Source organism: Dicentrarchus labrax, unplaced genomic scaffold, assembly GCF_905237075.1.
Source record: "Dicentrarchus labrax unplaced genomic scaffold, dlabrax2021, whole genome shotgun sequence".
Taxonomy (NCBI): Eukaryota; Metazoa; Chordata; class Actinopteri; family Moronidae; genus Dicentrarchus; species Dicentrarchus labrax.
Window position 1 is genome coordinate 4,510,360 of NW_026136702.1, and position 18,731 is coordinate 4,529,090.

Consider the following 18,731-nt stretch of genomic DNA (forward strand, 5'->3'; position numbering starts at 1 on the left):
AATTAGTAGAATGTGACGTTGTCAAATTACATTACATCTTGTTGATGAGACACAACACCAGTAATGGAGCTCTCATCAGGAGGAGTGCTGAGGATTGTCTTCGACTGTCTCAATCCCCTTTGCTCATGCAACAACATTTCTTAATAGCATTTTATTGATTCATTTGTAGAGACTCCTGAAATGTCGCCTTAGGTTTGTTATAGCAGTGGCTCTTAGCTGCACACTTTTCTTATAAAGTAGCTGTATTAAAATCCAATAGCCTCTCTACTGCCAAATATCTCGTATAAAAGATGTCTCAATTTCCTTTTGCTTCCTTTTTTTCTCCTTTCCCCTTTTAACCTACCTTTTCTATAAGCCAGTCTTGGGGGTGGGGGTGCATAGCAGAAAGAGTGAAAGAAAGGGGGAGAGGAGAGGCCGAGCGCACAACTCAATTATACATCAAAGCACTTATGTTGGGGACACCACGGAAGGGGGAGGCAAGAAAGAGGTGGAGGGGAAGATGCTGAGGACGAAAGGGGTTTCACTTGGATGAAAAGGGACCTTGGTGACGTTTGCTGGTATCAGTGTTCGTCGGTGACTATATGGGAAAACAGATCTTGCTTACTTAAAAGAACTATTGATATTGATTCTTTTGTTTCTTTCTGACATGTGTCCAATAAATGGAAGACTACAAGAAAAGACTCTCACCTCACCAAAGAATATCTCTAAATGTCTAACTGTTTTTCAGTCCAAAGGTTTGGTAATTGAAAGAAGAGGCTACCACACATATCTTTATATGTTATTGCAGTTTATACCAATATTATAAGTATAACTTGTTGTTTTTTTTGTTTTTTTTATGAATAATGCAATTAATTTGCTTTGTTTCCTAATGCAGGATCTTCCAAGCAAAGACCACTCTGGTCTTTGGGCACTTACACAACTATGTACAATACTTCATATTGATTTCTTCTTCTACTATGGCAGGTCAGAACAACACAGTTGCTGTTATCTTTTTTTTTTTTACTTTGCTCACTCCTGGTTTCAGAAAGTTCATTATTCACACACTCAGTCAGAAACAGGCTTGGCTTTGGTGGGTTTCTCACTGTGAGCATTACAATAACATTTATCCTGCACAAAATTAGCACCAGCCACCAGACAAATGCTGGTAAAATATACGAGTGGCTGGTAGATTTGCTTCACTTGCCAGTGAAAACAGTGGTTATCTATTGAGTGGCTGGTAAAATTTGAACATTTTGATTTGGCAAAGTAAACACTGCTATAACAAGATAGTGATTTGGGATTGGAAACAAAAGGTACAAGTAGACCCATTTTTAAACAGGAGAGAAAATACAATAAAAACACATCAGATTTCAGTGTAATTTATATCTGAAAGAATACAGAAATCATAAAATTGTATTATGCTGGCGAAAATAAGAAAAAATCAAGACATTACAATAGGTTATACAAAGCTTCTTCCAGGAAGGTAGAGAATCTCAATGTCCTAACAAGGAAAGAAGATTCCTCAGTATGTTTTACTCTATTCAAAGATTTCTCCTTCAGAGAAAACTATACTGAAAGCTCTGCTTCCACTATAGTGATTTTATAGGGAATTTCTGATAAATGATGAATTGCTTTTCTAGCCTTACCAGCAGTGGGGCCAAAATGTAAAATTTGATGATGGTGCTATTTAACTCAAACCGGTTCAGCCCCGGAGGAGCATAAATACTCAGCCTTAATCTCTTTCACAATCAGCCTATTAAATTATGACATATGTGTCTTGTGCAAAGCTAACATTTTAGACTTAGACTCGCCAGAGGAAAAGTCCATAAAGTGTCCAAAAATTCATAGTTGTGTGTATTGGCTTGAGGTGGCATTAGAGAGAATTCCATTAATTGGTCTAGTAGTTGTGACGTATTCCTGGAAACCATAGTGTTAGAGAGACCGACCAATATCTTGAGCCATCCTCAGTCTCAGCTAGTGGGGAAAGAAGGCTGATTTGCTCTATACACAACATTAGACTGACTAGAATGACAACCTGTAAATGCAGCAGAAATTTGACAAAGATGGGCTATAAGTTGGAGCTTAAACATCTGTTTGTCACCTTAATTAGTTTGAGAGGTGTTTGTTGTGGTTGTCATATATGCCTGCTGTAATATAGCTCTGTAAAACCAGGGATCTGAGGTGTAAAAGAAGTGGCAAAAACATCATATTTTAACAGGAAGCATTGCATTTATGAGCTCTAGTCAGTCGTGCTTTCTACAAAAGTTAAAACAAGGTATGAGTTACATTATAATATTTCACTCTACAGAAGGTTTTTTTTTATATGTATGGCTCATTGTATATGCATAAAAAACTACTACTACTACTACTACCTAATACTGTTATTATTATACTAGGCTGCACATAGATAAATACCAACAAGAAATAGGGGAAACTCTAGGTAGGTGTTTTTCACCTTTCTTTAATACTGCTCTATAATGCATCATTTTCTTTAAGGCTTCTCTCCCTACCACCTCAATTGTGGAAGTGACAGCCAAAACAGATTTGAGCAAATTGGAAAGGTTATAAAGCTCTATTAAGGAAAATCTAGCCACGGTCGGAGGAACAGTGAGGGGGAAAAAATGAATGGGGAGGGCGATGCATATTGAGACACAGAAGACAACAGAGGGAAAGAATTGTTGAGGAATTTGCATAATGCCAAGTGGAGTCCTGGTGAGCTCGAAGCCACGGCTCGTAGCCGAATATTGTTCCCATAACCATGGGCATCATACACACTGCAAAAAGCCAGGAGAGCTAGCACGCCCCTTCTTTCTCTCTTTTTAAACACAAACACACAAGCAGCTGCAAAATATTGAGGGACTGACAAGATGCACAACTGTCTTCCATGTTAGCAAAACCTTGTCGAATTTCACAATTCTGCCAAGTGAGTGTTACAGGGAAGAAGGGTGCCAAAGGCAGGGTGGGGTGGGGATGCAGGGGTGGGACCCACACACTTGAAAGAAAGGGAGAGAGGGAACGACAGGTTGATTTATTCAAAGAGTGAGGAGTGGGTGAATCAAACTTTAATGGCTTTTGGGAGTGCAAGCCGTTCTCTCTCCCCCTTCAATCTTGCCCCTCTCACTCAGACTTTCCTTGTGTGCTCCCACCTTACTTTCCTTATTCTGTCTTTCTGTCTCTCCCCCCGTCTCTCTCTCTCTCAGAAATACACTTTTCAATGGTCACTCACAAAAACGAGCCTTCCCTTTTTCTGACAGACAAATCTGCGCCCATCGCTGCATAGCACGCAAATCAAGGTGCTCTTCATGCTCAGCGGGATAAAGTAAATGACAGAAAGATAAAGAGAAAGAGGAGGTGATTTACCTTCACGAGTGGCAGCGTATTTGATGCCCAGGCAGTATTTGTTGCGTTAACCCCTGGACTGGAAAGGATGCACAGAAAAATTGTTCTACAGGCACGACATCCTCTCTGACAACTCACTTAAGCGACCATTTGCCCTGAAAGGCTTACTGAAGTCTACAAATGAATTATCATTCATGGAAGTGAATGACTGCACTCCCTACTTTAAGGGTGTGCTATCCACACATAGAGGGGATCTGCAGATGGAAAATTACACCCCCCTCACACACCTAAACAAACCCCATCAGTGAAATGTAGAAAGTGAAATTAGGGGACTCTTTTTGCATGAAATATGTAAACAAACAGCTGGTGAAACATCCTGGGCCTGTAGATAAACTGGCCATATGTACTGTATTTGCGTTGTGTAGGAGGAGGAGTTATATTAGTTTGTAGAGGATGATCATATGCCATGGTCTAATCAGTGCTGACAGATATAATCATATGGGCAGATGGAGAAAGATCTAAAAAATAAACAGAACTACCAATAGTTTACTGTTTCAACACCCTCTATACTGTATTCAGAATTGATTCATTATTCAGTATAAAGGATATGATGCAGATGAACAGCAGAATAAGGATATTTTTTTGAGTAACCACAACTTGGGTTACTCAGGAAGAAGAATTCTTAAGGTCCTAAGCACCATTTCTATGTAGTGGAAAGTTATAAATGGTGCCTGAGGTGAGTAAAATATTGACTGCTTCCCATTTAACCTTCTCACTTTATCCATTTTTTTCTCTCTTTCTCCCTAAATCCCTCCATCCCTCCCTACGGGGCTCAGGGTCTTAGTGTCAGGCAGAATTCTCTTTGAGGCCTGTGCCTGTCAACCAGCCACCACTCAGCTCAGTAACCACTAGATTCAATTACACTACATGAGAGACCAGGAGCGATGATACTGAAATCATTATGGGCTAAATCCAACTTCTAGGAAGCAGTGAATGTGTGTGTTGTGTTTCATGAACAAGGTGTGTGTTTGTTGGCTTTTGTGTATTTAATGTATATGACATATACATAATATATGAAGTTAGAAGTCAAATATCCTGACTGTGATTTTTAAATAAATATATTCCACTACAAATAAGACTAGTTTCTTTTAAGTTCCCAAAGAACCTTGCAACTGCAAAGACATTAGTCATCCACATACTGTAGCTGCGGCTGTAGAGCTGAAAGATTTGTTTGTAACCTGGTAAACAAATTACCTTTGGATGCTGTAACCTGCTGAGGTACGGGGCAGAAGGCGATAAAAGATTAGGGATTGAATTTCAGCTTTCAGAAGTGAACAAAGGCAAAGAAGAAAGGAATATAACAGATTCATCTATGTTTTACCTGACAGCGACAGAGGGCACATCAAATAACAGGTGCCTCTGTTTTGCTGCCAGAGCCCACATCAAGCACTAAACAGCTCATTCACAGGCGTAATAGGAGCTCTCAAACACCCTCTGCCAATATTATCTAAAATATGAGTGCATTTGTGTGTGTGTATTTGTGTGTTTCATGTGTGAAATGCTGTCATGCTATTCAACTCAAAATTGTTTGGAGGAAGTAGCAGCCAAAAATGATGGTGGTTTGAATTCCTTTGAGCAGTGGACCTGCTTCCCAAACACACAATAATTCAACTAATAATATCACGTATTAATCAAAAATATAATAAAACTGCGGCTAAGAGCCAGACTTGTCTTCTGGGCATTTTATTGAACACAGGTTAGGTATAATTGTTTTAGGAACAAATAACGTCAGGTTCTGATGAGGATTCCTGTTACTATACTTCTGTTAAAAAATAATTTTAAAATTAAATACAGAAGCCAGACTAAAGGGTTTTTCCTTCTTCAGATGTCTGACTTTCACCTGAGGGGTTTCCACCTTGGGCAGCCGGATTCTATAACATCGCCGTAGTTCATCAGAGCTTACCGTAGGTTAGAGAGGGACATTGAGATATGGCTGATAGAAAATAGAGGCTGAGGAGGGATTTGCTCACCTGCCTGACATACCTGAGAGACAGTAAACAGATAAAGTTTGGATATATATCACCTGGAGCCTCTTGCTTGTCTGCTTGTTTGCCAATACTTTTAATCCATCTATGTGCCGCATTACTCTGCTCGTCTGAAGTCGGCTATAGAAACTTGGGTGCACCATTACTGCAGAGGCAGGATTCCACTGCACTGCACATCTACTGTGGGTAGGGATGAATGTGAGGATTGTCACAAGGATGAAAAAGAAATTGTATTTAAATTATGAAATGTTGTAAGTGGGGGGGCTCAACCAAAGAAATAAAAAATAGACATGCATTTGAGACAGAAAAGAGAAGAAGAAGACTAAAAGAACAAGAGAAGACTGTGTTTTTGGTCAGGGACAGGCTTATGGAAACCACAGGAGTACACACTGGGAACAGTTAGAAGTTTTTAGTGTTGGCATTTGATATTATCACAGTGACACTGACAGAGAGACCGACTCCCAGTGGGGGAGTGTGAGGGTCAGGCAGCTGGGGAGAGGTGTGTGTGAGTGCTTTTGGGGAGGGTTGCTCTTTAAGACATAGATGGTCCCACAGTTGCTCAGACGGCAGCTCTGTGCTCCACAGATGCACACTTGGCAAAACATTTTGAGTGGCTTACTATATAGATGACTACCTGTCGCGCTTAGGGAATGTGAAAAACACTTCTCAGTATGTTGTGGGCTCACTCCATCATCTCATCCAATAATGGATTTGGGTTCTGGCCCATCTGCTGTTCTATCACAACATTATTTCTGGTGATAGTCGTCACTCCTTGTATCCAGTCTCTGCTGCTGGCTGCTTGAGTGTGTGGATGCTGTAAATCTGGCCAGCTCATTAGCAGTGACAGAGGGAATGCTAGCAGCCCACCTGCTCCCCTTCACCCTCTTTATGGCTCTACAAATTAAAACGACATTTACACACACACTCTCCCCCGCACTCCCTACTGCACTGCTCACCTTGCCACTCACATTGCTTCATCTGCTCACCGCTGAGCTGCATCAGGCCCACCTCAATATACCTCCTCCCCTAACTATTCTTCTTTCTCAACAACCCTGAAGCACTTTGCGTTGTTGTCTTTTTCTTTCTGTCAATCTGTTCCATATTCTGTGCCACTTTGCCTACGATAAATCTCATTATTTGACTCCTTTGTCTTTCTGTCATCACTCCTCTCTGTCGTCCTTCACATCCATCACCCTCTCTAAATTTTTTCTCAGTGTACTAAAGTTCAGTAGCACTCTAGTAGTGCTGATGGTACTTTAACCCCCAGTTGCTCTTGCATGCCCAGTGAGTGACAGTATGATGGAGTGATGTTGCAGCATGTTTGCTTCGCCCGCTGGAGGTCAGTTAAAGTCACTGAGGTAATGAGGCCATAAAAATGCAGGGAACAAAAGTTGTAGGAAAACAAGATAAGGTGGAGAAAAGGGCAGATGAAGGCAAAACAGGGTACAGTGAGGAAGAAACTGACTCCTGACAGAACACAGTTCCCAAAACTCCCACTTCCAGATGGAAGAGGTGGAAAGCTTTAATGAAGAGCTCTCAGATAGAGCTGTGGACTGCATTTGTTATTGTAACACAGTCCTAAAATATGAATGAGTTGGCAGCATCTCATTTATCAAGCAAGGCACACAAACAAATGTATTATATATATTTTATTTATTATTATTTGTGATAAAAATGATTATATTTGCATATTTGCATATTTTATTTTGATTAAGTTATGTTACAGGCTTTTTTCAGTGTAAACAAGATACCAGTGAATTAGACTAAGCTGTGTTCAGTGTTTTAAGGAATCTGATCTATTACCACATCCCATTGCCTCAAATAAAAAGCTTAAATTTTGTAAGAACTTGGGGGGCAGGACTGACATAAGCAGTAATTCACTGAGTGATGCAAGGGAGCAAACAATATGTGAGCGACTGAGGGTCAAACACAGCTCTATTTAATGGCTTTCCGGAGGCTAAACTGAAGCCTATTGTTTGCAGAGCTTGGAAAGTCTGAATGTGGACTATAAGTGAGTCCCACACAACTGAGCAATGGTTGCATTGGCCTGAGAGAACCTTCCCTGGTGGGTGGTCTAAACAGCCTCGTCTAAACAGTCCTTCTTTCTCCCATTTATTTGCCTGACTTTATGGATTGGGGAGAGAAAAAGCCAGTGGCTTTGAAGATTTGGTGAAGACTCAGAAAGAGGTATGCGCTCAATATCAACACAACAAGACATGTGGATGTGTGTGTGTGTTTGCGTGTGTGGATTTCAGCCCCTGTTTGAAGTCCTCCACTCCACTCTGGCAATTACTTCTATCAAGGATTAGATGAGGGAGAGGGCAAAGAGGAAAAGGAAAGGAGAGAGAAAGATGGAGAGAAGTGAGAGCTGAGGAGGGAGGTAGCAGATTCAGAGAGAGGACAGAGGAGTGAGAGAAACATAGAGAGGAGAAAAGAGATTGAGGTCTCCACTGCAGTGAGTGTTTTTTCTTCCCTATAAAGGAGGCTGTACACACTCTCTAAACATGAGCTAGAAGACAACTCCTCAAATCTTGGGAAGATCACAGGTAGCAAAACACAGCTATTTCCAGGCCAGCAGACCGAAAAGCACTATAAATTGTTGATGATCACCATAAGCTGAATGTAGCCACCATGCAGTTACTACTGTTACAATAGTCATAGCTGTGAATTTATATATGTTTTCTGACCTTTTCCTAAATTCCAAAAGAAAACCCTTGTTAGCCAAAGCAGTTTGGAGTCTTTGGAAGAACAAATAAATCAGCGTCAATTGTCCTACATATATTTTTGTTCGACAGGAAGAGCTTGGGCCCATTTGATAAAAGTTCATCACAACCTCTGATTCACCTCTGAGTGACCTTGGATGCAATAAGATAATTACTTTTTGTCAGCCTTACCTCTGGGATATGGACGGTGTAAGGCTGCCCATGGAAGATTGGTGCATTGTCGTTCACATCTCCAATCTGGATGTTTACTGTGTCTTTGACCACCTGAGGGAGGAAACACCTTGGTAAAACTGTTCCAAAGCCTCCTACACACGTTACTTGCCAGAAAACTGTAGTCAACGAAAATGTGTATTAGCCCCACCAAGTCAAGATTCAGAGTGAAAGAAAACAGGACAAGTGTGTGATAGATTACCCGCGGGGGAGAGTAGGTTGAACGTCAGTATGTTTCAGCAACTAAACTGCGTTGAGTGAGACAGGTGTCAGAATGATTACATGTGAGAAAGGGAGAAATAAGGGTGAGAATGAAGGCGAGAGACTGAAAGAGAGACGGATTGAGAGAGAAGGGGTCTATGTGACATGTGGTCAGGCTATATGCAGGTGTCAACATGTGACGGGAGGTGTCATAACTGTGATCACAGCGCAAATCTGCCTCTTACCTCCTGAATGTCACTCACGTAGAATTCGACCTGCATCTCTGACTTGGTCTGGTGGAGACAGAGACAGACATCAGCATAAACTTTGCATGGACATGCAGTGTAAAAGAGCAGTGCAGAAAAGCATAACAAGACACATAAATGCCACTCTGAACTCAAACCCTTTCTTTTTCATTCCTCCCCGCTGAAGAGAATTGCACTTTTCACTGCTCTTTCATCATTTGATAATTTAAATTCCAATAAAGTACTTAAAAAAATTGTCCTGAGTGTCTTTTCTTGTGTATAGTGCATTTGCTTTGATAATGTGTAAGAGTGTGTGCAGCAGTTACACAGTTTGTGTGTGTTTGGTGTTCATACCTCACGATCGAGCTGCTGTCGAAGCCAGACCACACCAGTGTCTTTGTTCACAGAAAAATACCTCATGGCTTCTTCTCCGGAAACCCCGTATATGAGGGGTTCCCCCTCAGGATCAACTGCCTTTAACTGGGCCACTGAAGAACCTGCAAGACAGAGAGTCAAAGGTCAGAGGTCCCACAGGGTCAAAGGCAAGGGTGTCTAACAAGATTTTTGATTAAATTAAAATGACCCCCTAAATACACACAAAAAAAGATCTATCGTATATGGTATGATGATAATGATACAAACAACTTGCTCCTCCAAAAAGAACTAAAGTTGTGTGGATACAGTAAGCTGCATTTTGCCAAGGACAAAGATGGCATAACAACACAACCACACACACAACCCTACACACACACACACACACACACACACACACACACACACACACACACACACACACACACACACACACACACACACACACACACACAAGCATCTGTAAAGGTAGAAGTTTTTTTAATTGTGGTTGCAGTGGTTCACAGTCTTCATTTATCACACACACCAGAACTCAGACAGACACCCAGAGGAGGAGCGCCATCAGACCAGCTAATCCACCATGCTGGACAGATGTATCAAGGAGGGCAATGATGAGGATAGGAGGGGCATGGAGAACAGCATCAGGACCCCTCGACCCAGAGGGACAAGGCTCATTACTGTCCAGGGTAAAACTGCATGGGCAGGTTATCGTAATGGGCTAAGGAGGGTATGCCGATATCAGTCACACACACACACACACACACACACACACACACACAATGGTGCCTCAGTGGTTATGAATATGTATAATATTCTCTTTACATTCACAGAACACAAACATTCACACACACAACTTACATACACACAGCTCAAATGTAGATAAACCAGAGTCCTGCACCTGTGCCAGGTAATCCACCAATACATTGTTTAACGAGTAAAAAATATATTTATATACATTTACGGGCATGGTTAAAAATTTATTAAATGCGGCTGGGCAGCAGGTGAACACAAAAATGTGTTTTATCTAAAAAATCTGAAATGAAAATGAGCAGGCTATTTTTAACATTTAAATCAGTTACATATTATCAAGCCTAATCAGCCGCCACGATTCTTTTTTTATTGGGAAAGCCACAAGCTTGCACATCCACTTTGAGGAAACATACAGCTGCAGCAGGAGCACTTAACAGAAACTATTCCAAGAACACAAACCACCTAAACAGTAGGACATGAACACTCAGTCAACTGTAAAGTTTGTACGCTGGAGATGGATTTCGCGAACTGGCAAAGGGCTTAACTGACATTGGTGCCCCACTGGCGGTGTGGACGCAGCAGCAGCGTAATAGAGTAGCAACAGTTGGTGATTGATTCAGGCAAACGATTAACTATGATTTCAATTCATGCTTATATAGGTTACACTTATAATTGCGTAAGTAAAAATATGTGTGTAGCGCACAGGTCATGGGTCGTGGGTCTTATATACACGGGTCATGTCGGATCTGGATTTGACTTGCACATAATTGTGGGTAATGGGTTAGTTCTGGTTATGAGCTCCACAGGTTTGCAAAACTGGACCAATGCAGGACTCTAAGACATATATATAGTACTGAGTACATTCCATTGACCTACTGTATTCATCCATAAACCCTGAGCCGTGGTTGGGGAATCGCCAGAACCAGATATTCTTGCACTTTCATTGATTTTCAAAAAACAAGGAGAAAACATGGACCCAGAGTAGGGATAAGACACTGTCCATGGTGCTGAACTGTAGTCCTGAAGAGGTGGGCTCGAAACACACTTACAACTACATTGCTTCACTTGGCCCAACAGCAACACAACTCTGTCATACTCTCATTCTCCCTTGTTCCATTATTCTCACAATGAACCCACAACTCAGTAACAAGTCTTTCTTCACCGAGGTCCAAAGATGTACTTCTCCAAATGTTTGTCTGTACGTTTGCCATGCGATGCTGACCTCCCTCAGTGCATGCTGAGATTAGCTTCAGCTCCACCATGGGAGAGTAAATACAGATCATACACACATGCAATGAGCGCATACACACACACACACACGCACACACATCCTCTCTCCCTCCCTGCAGGTACTCGGTCAGACAATAGAGGTGAAGCCAAACTAAATCAAGTCTGTCACTTGCGCACCAAAATGCTTAACACAACGACCAATTAGGCTTCACAATCACACACCCCTCTCGTTTTATTAATACACCCCATTTTCCTATGAAAGGGTGGCAAAAATGACTAATTAATATAACGATTTATGAACCCCTCTCATTGCGTCTAATGAGATTTATGCAAATTCAGCTGCTTTCAATATGAGTTATAATTTGGTTGAAGACGGTGCAAATTAAGCATTTTACCTCATAGTCATCAATAATAACTGATTTTTTTTCTCTCCTCCTTCCAGCCCTCTCGTCTGTGGAGGAATTGGCTGCTCCATGTGGGTAGACATACACTCAAGTGAAGGATAAAAAATGAATGATAACAAATCATCTGAGACTAAGACTATGTATGAGAGTCCCAGTCTTGTGGAAGATTAACTCCTACTCTGGAAAAAAGAGGCGAACTAGCTCCAAACCATTAGGCATACGGGTTAGATTCTTTACTCACTTAAGAGAAAGTATAGAGAGCTGGCACATGTGCAGAACTGGAGGCTAGAACATGTCCATTATCTACTGAATCTGTATGATTAGATAATGATTTGATATTGAATTATATGTATGATTTTGCTCTAATTTGTCTCCATTTTCTCACATAGTTTCACTGTATTCATCAGTTTATAAGCTTCCCCTTAGTAGCATACATTGGCACAGCATGAGCTCATTCGGTACAAAACTAAGAAATGGAGACGTGGAAAAACTGACAATTGGGTTAGTAGCGACAATATCTCTGTTTTGTTGACTATCAGACTAAGGAGTTTGAGTCAACAGCATCATGACATTTGATCATGATAAAAATAATCAATAAAAAAATAAATAAAAACATTTTTGTTCCAAACAAAACTGTATGTTTTCACATTTGTGCATGTTTGATTTGCTTTTGTTGACTGTTTGTATAAATGACAATGTCAGTGTCCTCAATGAATGATCTGAAAGATGAAAAACATTTTGTTGCCCGTTTCTGGGATTTAAATGATAAGGTTTGAGGATTAGGTTTGGTTGAGGTAAATTTTAGTTTTAGATTTAGGATTTGGATTAACGGTTCAGGAAAGATTTTGTATAAGAATAAAGGTAGGGACACACAGTGCTGAGGGTCAAGGTTTGTTTAGAGCATTGCTGTAATCACAAACATTTCTCACAAGTATTATATAAAGTATAGTGTGTGTGTGTGCGTGTGTGTGTGTAGGGGTGCGTGTGTGTGTGTTTGTGTGTATAGGTGTGTGTGTGTAGTGTAGTGTAGTGTAGTGTAGGTATCCTTCTAGTGCTTATCTGTAACACTGTGGCACCGGGCCCTTTCCCTGACAAATGATGCTATTTAGCAGCAAGTGATGCCAGTATTACTGTTATGAATGATACAGTGCACATTAACATTGCCCCTCCCCTTCTCCTCTACTCTGCAACACTGCTCTCATGACAAGAGCGATGGGCTGGAGGAATCATCTCTCTACCTCACCTTTCTCTCCCATTGTCCCCTGAACCTCTTACTCTCTCTACAACTCAAATACTGAACCCCCAATATCACTTCTGCATTCAGACAGTGAGGTCAAACCAGAACAACCAAAGCAGAGCTAAATGCAACAAACCATCAGGGGGCAAAACCAGAACACTTGTCAGTCATACCAACCTGGTAGATTTAGACATATGTGTGTCCGCCTGTGGGTTTATACAAAAGTTTAAAAAAAAGCTTCCACAATCCATGCAGAGTTTTTTTAGGCTCTTAAAACTCCAGACTCAAGTTGTGCCAAGCAAATATTTCAAAAATAACTAAATGCATGTGAAAGAATAAATCACTAAACTTTCAGCTAATGTATTTGCAGCTCTAATAAATGTGATTTTAAATATTTCACTGAAAGATGCACATATAGAATACAGATGTGCTTTTTATCTATACGGCATAACTTTAAAGCTGTTTAAGGGAAAAGTTGAAATATTGGAAGGGTTTAGGTTTACATTTTTAGAGGTGGAGCGCAGAGAATGGGTGAGCCAAAAGTGAGAAACGTGCAAAGTAAAATACACACATACAAGAATGAGAGGAAAGTAAACAAAAAAAGGAAGAAAAGGAACATGCAGAGGAGGTAAGATATGCTCAAGAAAGTAACAAATAGACTCTAATACCAAACATCTTCTAAAGTTACAGAAGGATTTCTGCAATAAGACAAAGCATCGTTGCTTCACTGTGGCAGGACTGAAAAACTCACTGCCATAAAACATACAAAATAAAAGCCAGTAGAGGCACAAGACTGAAACTGAGGAGGAGTAGAAGACGAAAAGTAGGAAGACTTGCTAACCTATACACAGCAGCAGCCTCATGCTTTACTCAGCCCAACCTTTTAGGAAAGGCAAGGGGGCCAACAGGGGCCTTAAATCAGCCGCTGGAGGACATCAATCCCAGCTGGATCAATAGGAGTCGGGCGTGTTAGACGGAGACTAGGCTCGGCCCTGCCCTGGGGCCTCAGGCTTGAGAAAGAAAAGGGGCTATAGGCCAAAGCCCTGTTTATTATGTTGGTGACATCTCTAGATGTCTCGTTCATCTGAGCACTGATTCAGTGGGACAGGCACTGTCAGGACAGCAATTTCAGGCATGTTGTGAATTATAGCTTTGAATTTTATGGGGCACAGGGGCTTAATGGGTATATGGGTAATGTTCAGTACGCTGTCTACCAAAGCAGCGGCAAACAACAGAAAAGATGAAACCACCTCAAGACAAAGTGGAGAGATGACTGACTGTGGAGGACAGGCCAGAGACATTCTTGATCTTTACCTGCTTTGTATAAATACTTGATGAATTGTCTTGAGGCAGAGCGAGTGAGCCTCAGGGTTGAAGTCCTACAATGAGCAGGCTGATGAGTCAGTCTGATGCCACTCATGTTACCACACTGTCTATCCACTGACAAAGAGAGCCTTCAAACACATCAGCAACACCAAGTTGACGCCACGTTGCCTCACATCAATCACTCCCATCAAAAATTCACACAGGCAAATACTGCCTTCAACTAACTGGCAGCATGAGCTCATTCGGTACAGTTTCTGTATTTTGTTCCTTACTATATAGTGCAGCATTTGTCACTCGATGGATTACCACATGAAGAGAAAATCAACAGTATACTCTGTGGAGAGAAACAGTAATTGAAAGCCTTCACATCTGTCACATAGATAAGTTGTGATTATGAGACTGTGACTCTAAGCTACAATGTTGTACACTTTTCAGCATCAGATCCATCAGGTCTAGGATAACAGGGAGAGGGCAAAAGAAGGAGCAAAAAAAACATGTCCTGCTAATTGACTGTGTGCCATTATAACAAAATTGGTCTGTATCTTGCACGCCACTATTACAGAAAGTGAGTGTGTGTTGGCATCTCTTTGACTCCCTGCACTAAAAAGATCTATACAGTCATAAGCTGGTAGTGAATGAGGCACACTCATGCAGAAATACCACTTTGCTTTTGTTAAAATGAGAAAGAGGAATATTAACTGGGGTCATTAGAGAAAACACCAAAATATAAGGACTGCATTTAACTAGCGACTGTTAAGACACAGGGGGATGTGAACTTTATGGCTGGTAATGACTGAAGAGTGGAACTATATGCTGCATATTTGTGTTGATCAGGCAGAATGCACCTCTAAGCCAATATCCTCTGCAGTCAGCCATACCAGAGTATAACCCCAGCTATTTCAGTCAATCTGTCTCATATTGGCACCATGAGGGTAATTTATGAGTCCGATTCCATCAGGGGATTTAAGTCACTGTTTCAGGCTCTTCCTTTTGAGAGACCTCTCAGGGGCACATACATTAACTTGCACCCTCACCTACAGTCAGACACACAATGAATTAAACTCTTTTCTTTAGAAATAAAATGGAAATGAGCTGAAATTAACTCATCGCCGCTTTCTCTGCCTGTGGTGCTGTGTGCTGCGTTAATGTCTAGAGAGTCAGGCTCCTTCTGGGAAGCCAGTTGGATGTGGTAATAAACTAAGCAGATCTACCTGGAATGACAATAGTGCGATGGACAGAAACTGAGTGCTTGGACCTCTATTTCCATACAAAGAGAGGCATATGTGTTCAGGGGGCATCTTTAATAGCAGAAAAGAGGATGCATGCAGATAGTTTATTTCCCTGTAGGATGAAGACAGCCATAGAGAGTGACAGTAAAGTCTTTTCCCCAGGGAGGTCAATTAGACAGGTAGCAATAAAAAAAAAAGATTGAAAGAAAGAAAAAGCTCACTGATTATGTTTGCAAGCCTTTGTGCTACGAATAAACAAATGCAACAATTTCTCAAATTGATATAACTGCTGCAGATGAGTACAATTTACATATTAAATAACTGAATGAATTACAACTAGAGGTCTTTAAAGGAGGTTAGATTTGTCCATTGGAAAAAGCTAATTTATCACACAAAAATCCTTACATTTTAATAGCTCCTTTGAAACGAGACATTTACCAAATTTTATCTAATTTTCCTCTCATTTACTCCTCATTTTTCACTTGCCTTCTCTCCTTTGTGTGTGTGTGTGTGTGTGTGTGTGTGTGTGTGTGTGTGTGTGTGTGTGTGTGTGTGTGTGTGTGTGTGTGTGTTTGCATGCGTTTGTGGGCGTGCGTGTTTGCGCGTGTGTTTGTGATATCAATAACCGTGATGGGGAAGAGAGCCGAAGACAAATAGTACCGGGAGTCTGGCTTTAAGTGACTCCTGTGTTTCAACAACACACACCACAAGAGTCCTTGGGAGGCTGTGTATTAATCCAACAGATTTATGACTAAATCTGTCACGGATGGGAGGAGAACACCCTCTGCCTTTCCTTTAGCCATTCCTGAGAGAAATACACACCTCCCAGACCACACATAAAACCTAAATGTGTGTGTGTCTGTGTCTGTGTGTGTGTGTGTGTGTGTGTGTGTGTGTGTGTACAGCTTTTAAGTGAATAGACTGTACATACAGAAACATAACATTCACACATTCATAAGGTGTGAAACACAGTGATACAAGTGGGCAGACATAGACACAAACAATTAGATGTAATCACATGGGCATATACATTCCTGAAGGTCATCTGGTGTAAATGTAAACTTAAAGTCTCTTGGAGGAAACCAAAGGGACAAGCAAATCTTCTGTGAGTGTGAGTATAGTTGGTATAGACAGTATGCAATGTATGTGCATTGCTGTTTCCAATAGAGACTAAACTATGGTTCATGGAATGACTTAAAAAGCAAAGTGTTGGAAACAAACGGTTTATGTATCTGAAGCTTAAAATCACTCACTGAGGTTTAAGAAAAAAACGAACAGAGCGAAGATTGCAGTCTGTGTTCTGTTCTCCTAAGCTTGTACAACGGAGGCGTCAAGGGATTTCTACAATAATATACAATGATGTATGCCATGAGAAAATATACTATGAATACCTCGAGTAAAGGTATATGCGAAAGGCAAAGTAAAACAATTCACCTAAGTAGTGCCATTAGGCACTTATGCAAATATTGCAGAATAAATGTTAGCTTTGCACTAGATGGAATCCATCAGTACATTTGGTTATCAGAGTATATTTGAAGTTGACTCTGCTGTCCAGATATGAATCATTCATTTGCCCTGCATACAATGAGAGCTATTTCATTCAGTGGAAAGTGAACTGAGGAGGACGAGGCTAGCGTATCATTGGGTATCCAGGATTGGCTTTCTAATCCACCCAAATGGTGAAATGATGAAAACACCGAGTGACAAGGCTGTGACTAACCAATCACATTGCAAAAGTCGGGGGACAGTGAAGGACATTAGTGGACAGTCATCCCACGCATTGGTGAGGAGAAGCAGACCTGTCACTGCAGATTCACACGCAGCTCTGTTCACTCTCCGATCACACAGGAGAGCTCTATGCTCTCCTCTTGCTATTTTCTATTCCATCCCATCACAGTCTTGCCGTTCCCCCACTCTCTCTCTTTCGTTTTTGTCATCCTCTCGTCACGCTCCGTCCTGCTTGCGGAGGCCAGACAGAGGGACATAGGCACTGCTGATAGGAGTGGACAGGTGGCTGTGTGCTACTGAGGCTTCTGGAGTGACGGCTGAGCCAGTCTGGCCTGTCGTTGTCACAAAAGCAAATGCCCGCCCCAAACACACGCGCATCCACCCCAAACCGTACCACTCCTGCCAACATGCCAATGTGTCCATCAACACTGGCACTTCGTAACGCCTGCCCAATTCTTTCCTTTTCTTTCTTTCTTTCCGTCTTGCTCTTTTCATCCAGTTTTGCCGCTCACCTCAGTTTTTAATCCCATTCTTATTCTGGTATTTACCTCTCTCTTTCACCCTGCCTACACTCCCTCTCTCCTCCACTGGCCCTCTACTGACCTCACCAGGGCTGACTATTACCTGAGAGTGAGCTAAATCATGGTCGGGTAATGGAACATGCCACCTTCATTGTGAAGCCACTCACACATAAACACACACACACACACACACACACACTGAAACAAAAGCCTCTCCCTTTTGGCCTTTCCCCTTTCTTCTCCCGTTTACATGTTTATCATTTGGCCCGCATGTTACTGAAATATAGGGTTGATGTTGTTTGTGTCAGCCCTGCGGATGTAGATGTGGATGTTGGGTAAAGGCAGGAGCCGGGGTCAAGAATAAGGCTGTGGCAACTCAGAGTTGACCTCCAGCCCTGGCTGTCATTGGAAGGGAAAGTCTGTCGTACTGCCTCAGAAAACAAGGGCCGTGGTTTCCTCGGTTTTGTATGAGGAATCCATAAAGAAGAAAAGGGTAGGGATGTACCTGCAAGGCACATGGGGAAGTTAATGTAACTATAGCTTCAGATTTATCTTGTATTTAAGTGTTTGTCAGCTTATTAACTAGCATTCCTCAAAAACGAAGTGCTGCTGACTGAAACAGCAAAAAGAGAAAAAAGAGAAATAAATATCTTTCACTTGAAGAATCGCAATGCAATAGAAGAAACAATATGGAAACGATGAGAGTTTTGCCTGCTAAGTTAAATCTCTGGTCTTCCAAAGCCACTCTGATGTAGCTACTTTCCTACCATCATTTACTTTCGGTTCTGTTCTAGTTAGGTGTGTAAACCAGCAGGCGCAATATCAGGGCCCTGTTACCCTTTACATTGAATGTAGTTATTATTGGTGTTATTAGTTCCAGCTTGACAAGGCAACATTTCCACTGTGAGAACTGTCGACACCTAAACCTTTGCTTTAATCATACCACATACTTATAATAAATTACAAGTGCAGGTTCTACATTAGCAGTAGAAGTAACAATAGTAATAGCAGTGCATGTCTCCATATGCTAGTAATTAGCTGCAAAACTCACACTAGAATTTTGTGAAGTCAACCAATAATTAGGAGGAAATGAGAATAATTAACTTCACTTTCAGGGCAGCTTAATATTTGGAGTCACAAGAACTATTTCAGAATGTTTTAATGAGTTGATCTGACTTGAAATTTTGTCACT

At 41.3% G+C, this 18,731-nt stretch overlaps 1 protein-coding gene across 1 annotated transcript in view; it reads right to left on the bottom strand.

Annotated features, from left to right (window-relative positions):
- The window catches only part of cdh23 (cadherin-related 23), a 154,787-nt gene that overhangs the window by 107,916 nt on the left and 28,140 nt on the right, over positions 1-18,731 (bottom strand). Inside the window, exons 4-6 of the mRNA XM_051415680.1 lie at positions 9,097-9,239; positions 8,743-8,790; positions 8,258-8,350 (exon numbers count right to left, since the gene is read on the bottom strand). Coding sequence (XP_051271640.1) covers positions 8,258-8,350; positions 8,743-8,790; positions 9,097-9,239 — 284 coding nt within the window. The remainder of the gene's footprint in view (positions 1-8,257; positions 8,351-8,742; positions 8,791-9,096; positions 9,240-18,731) is intronic.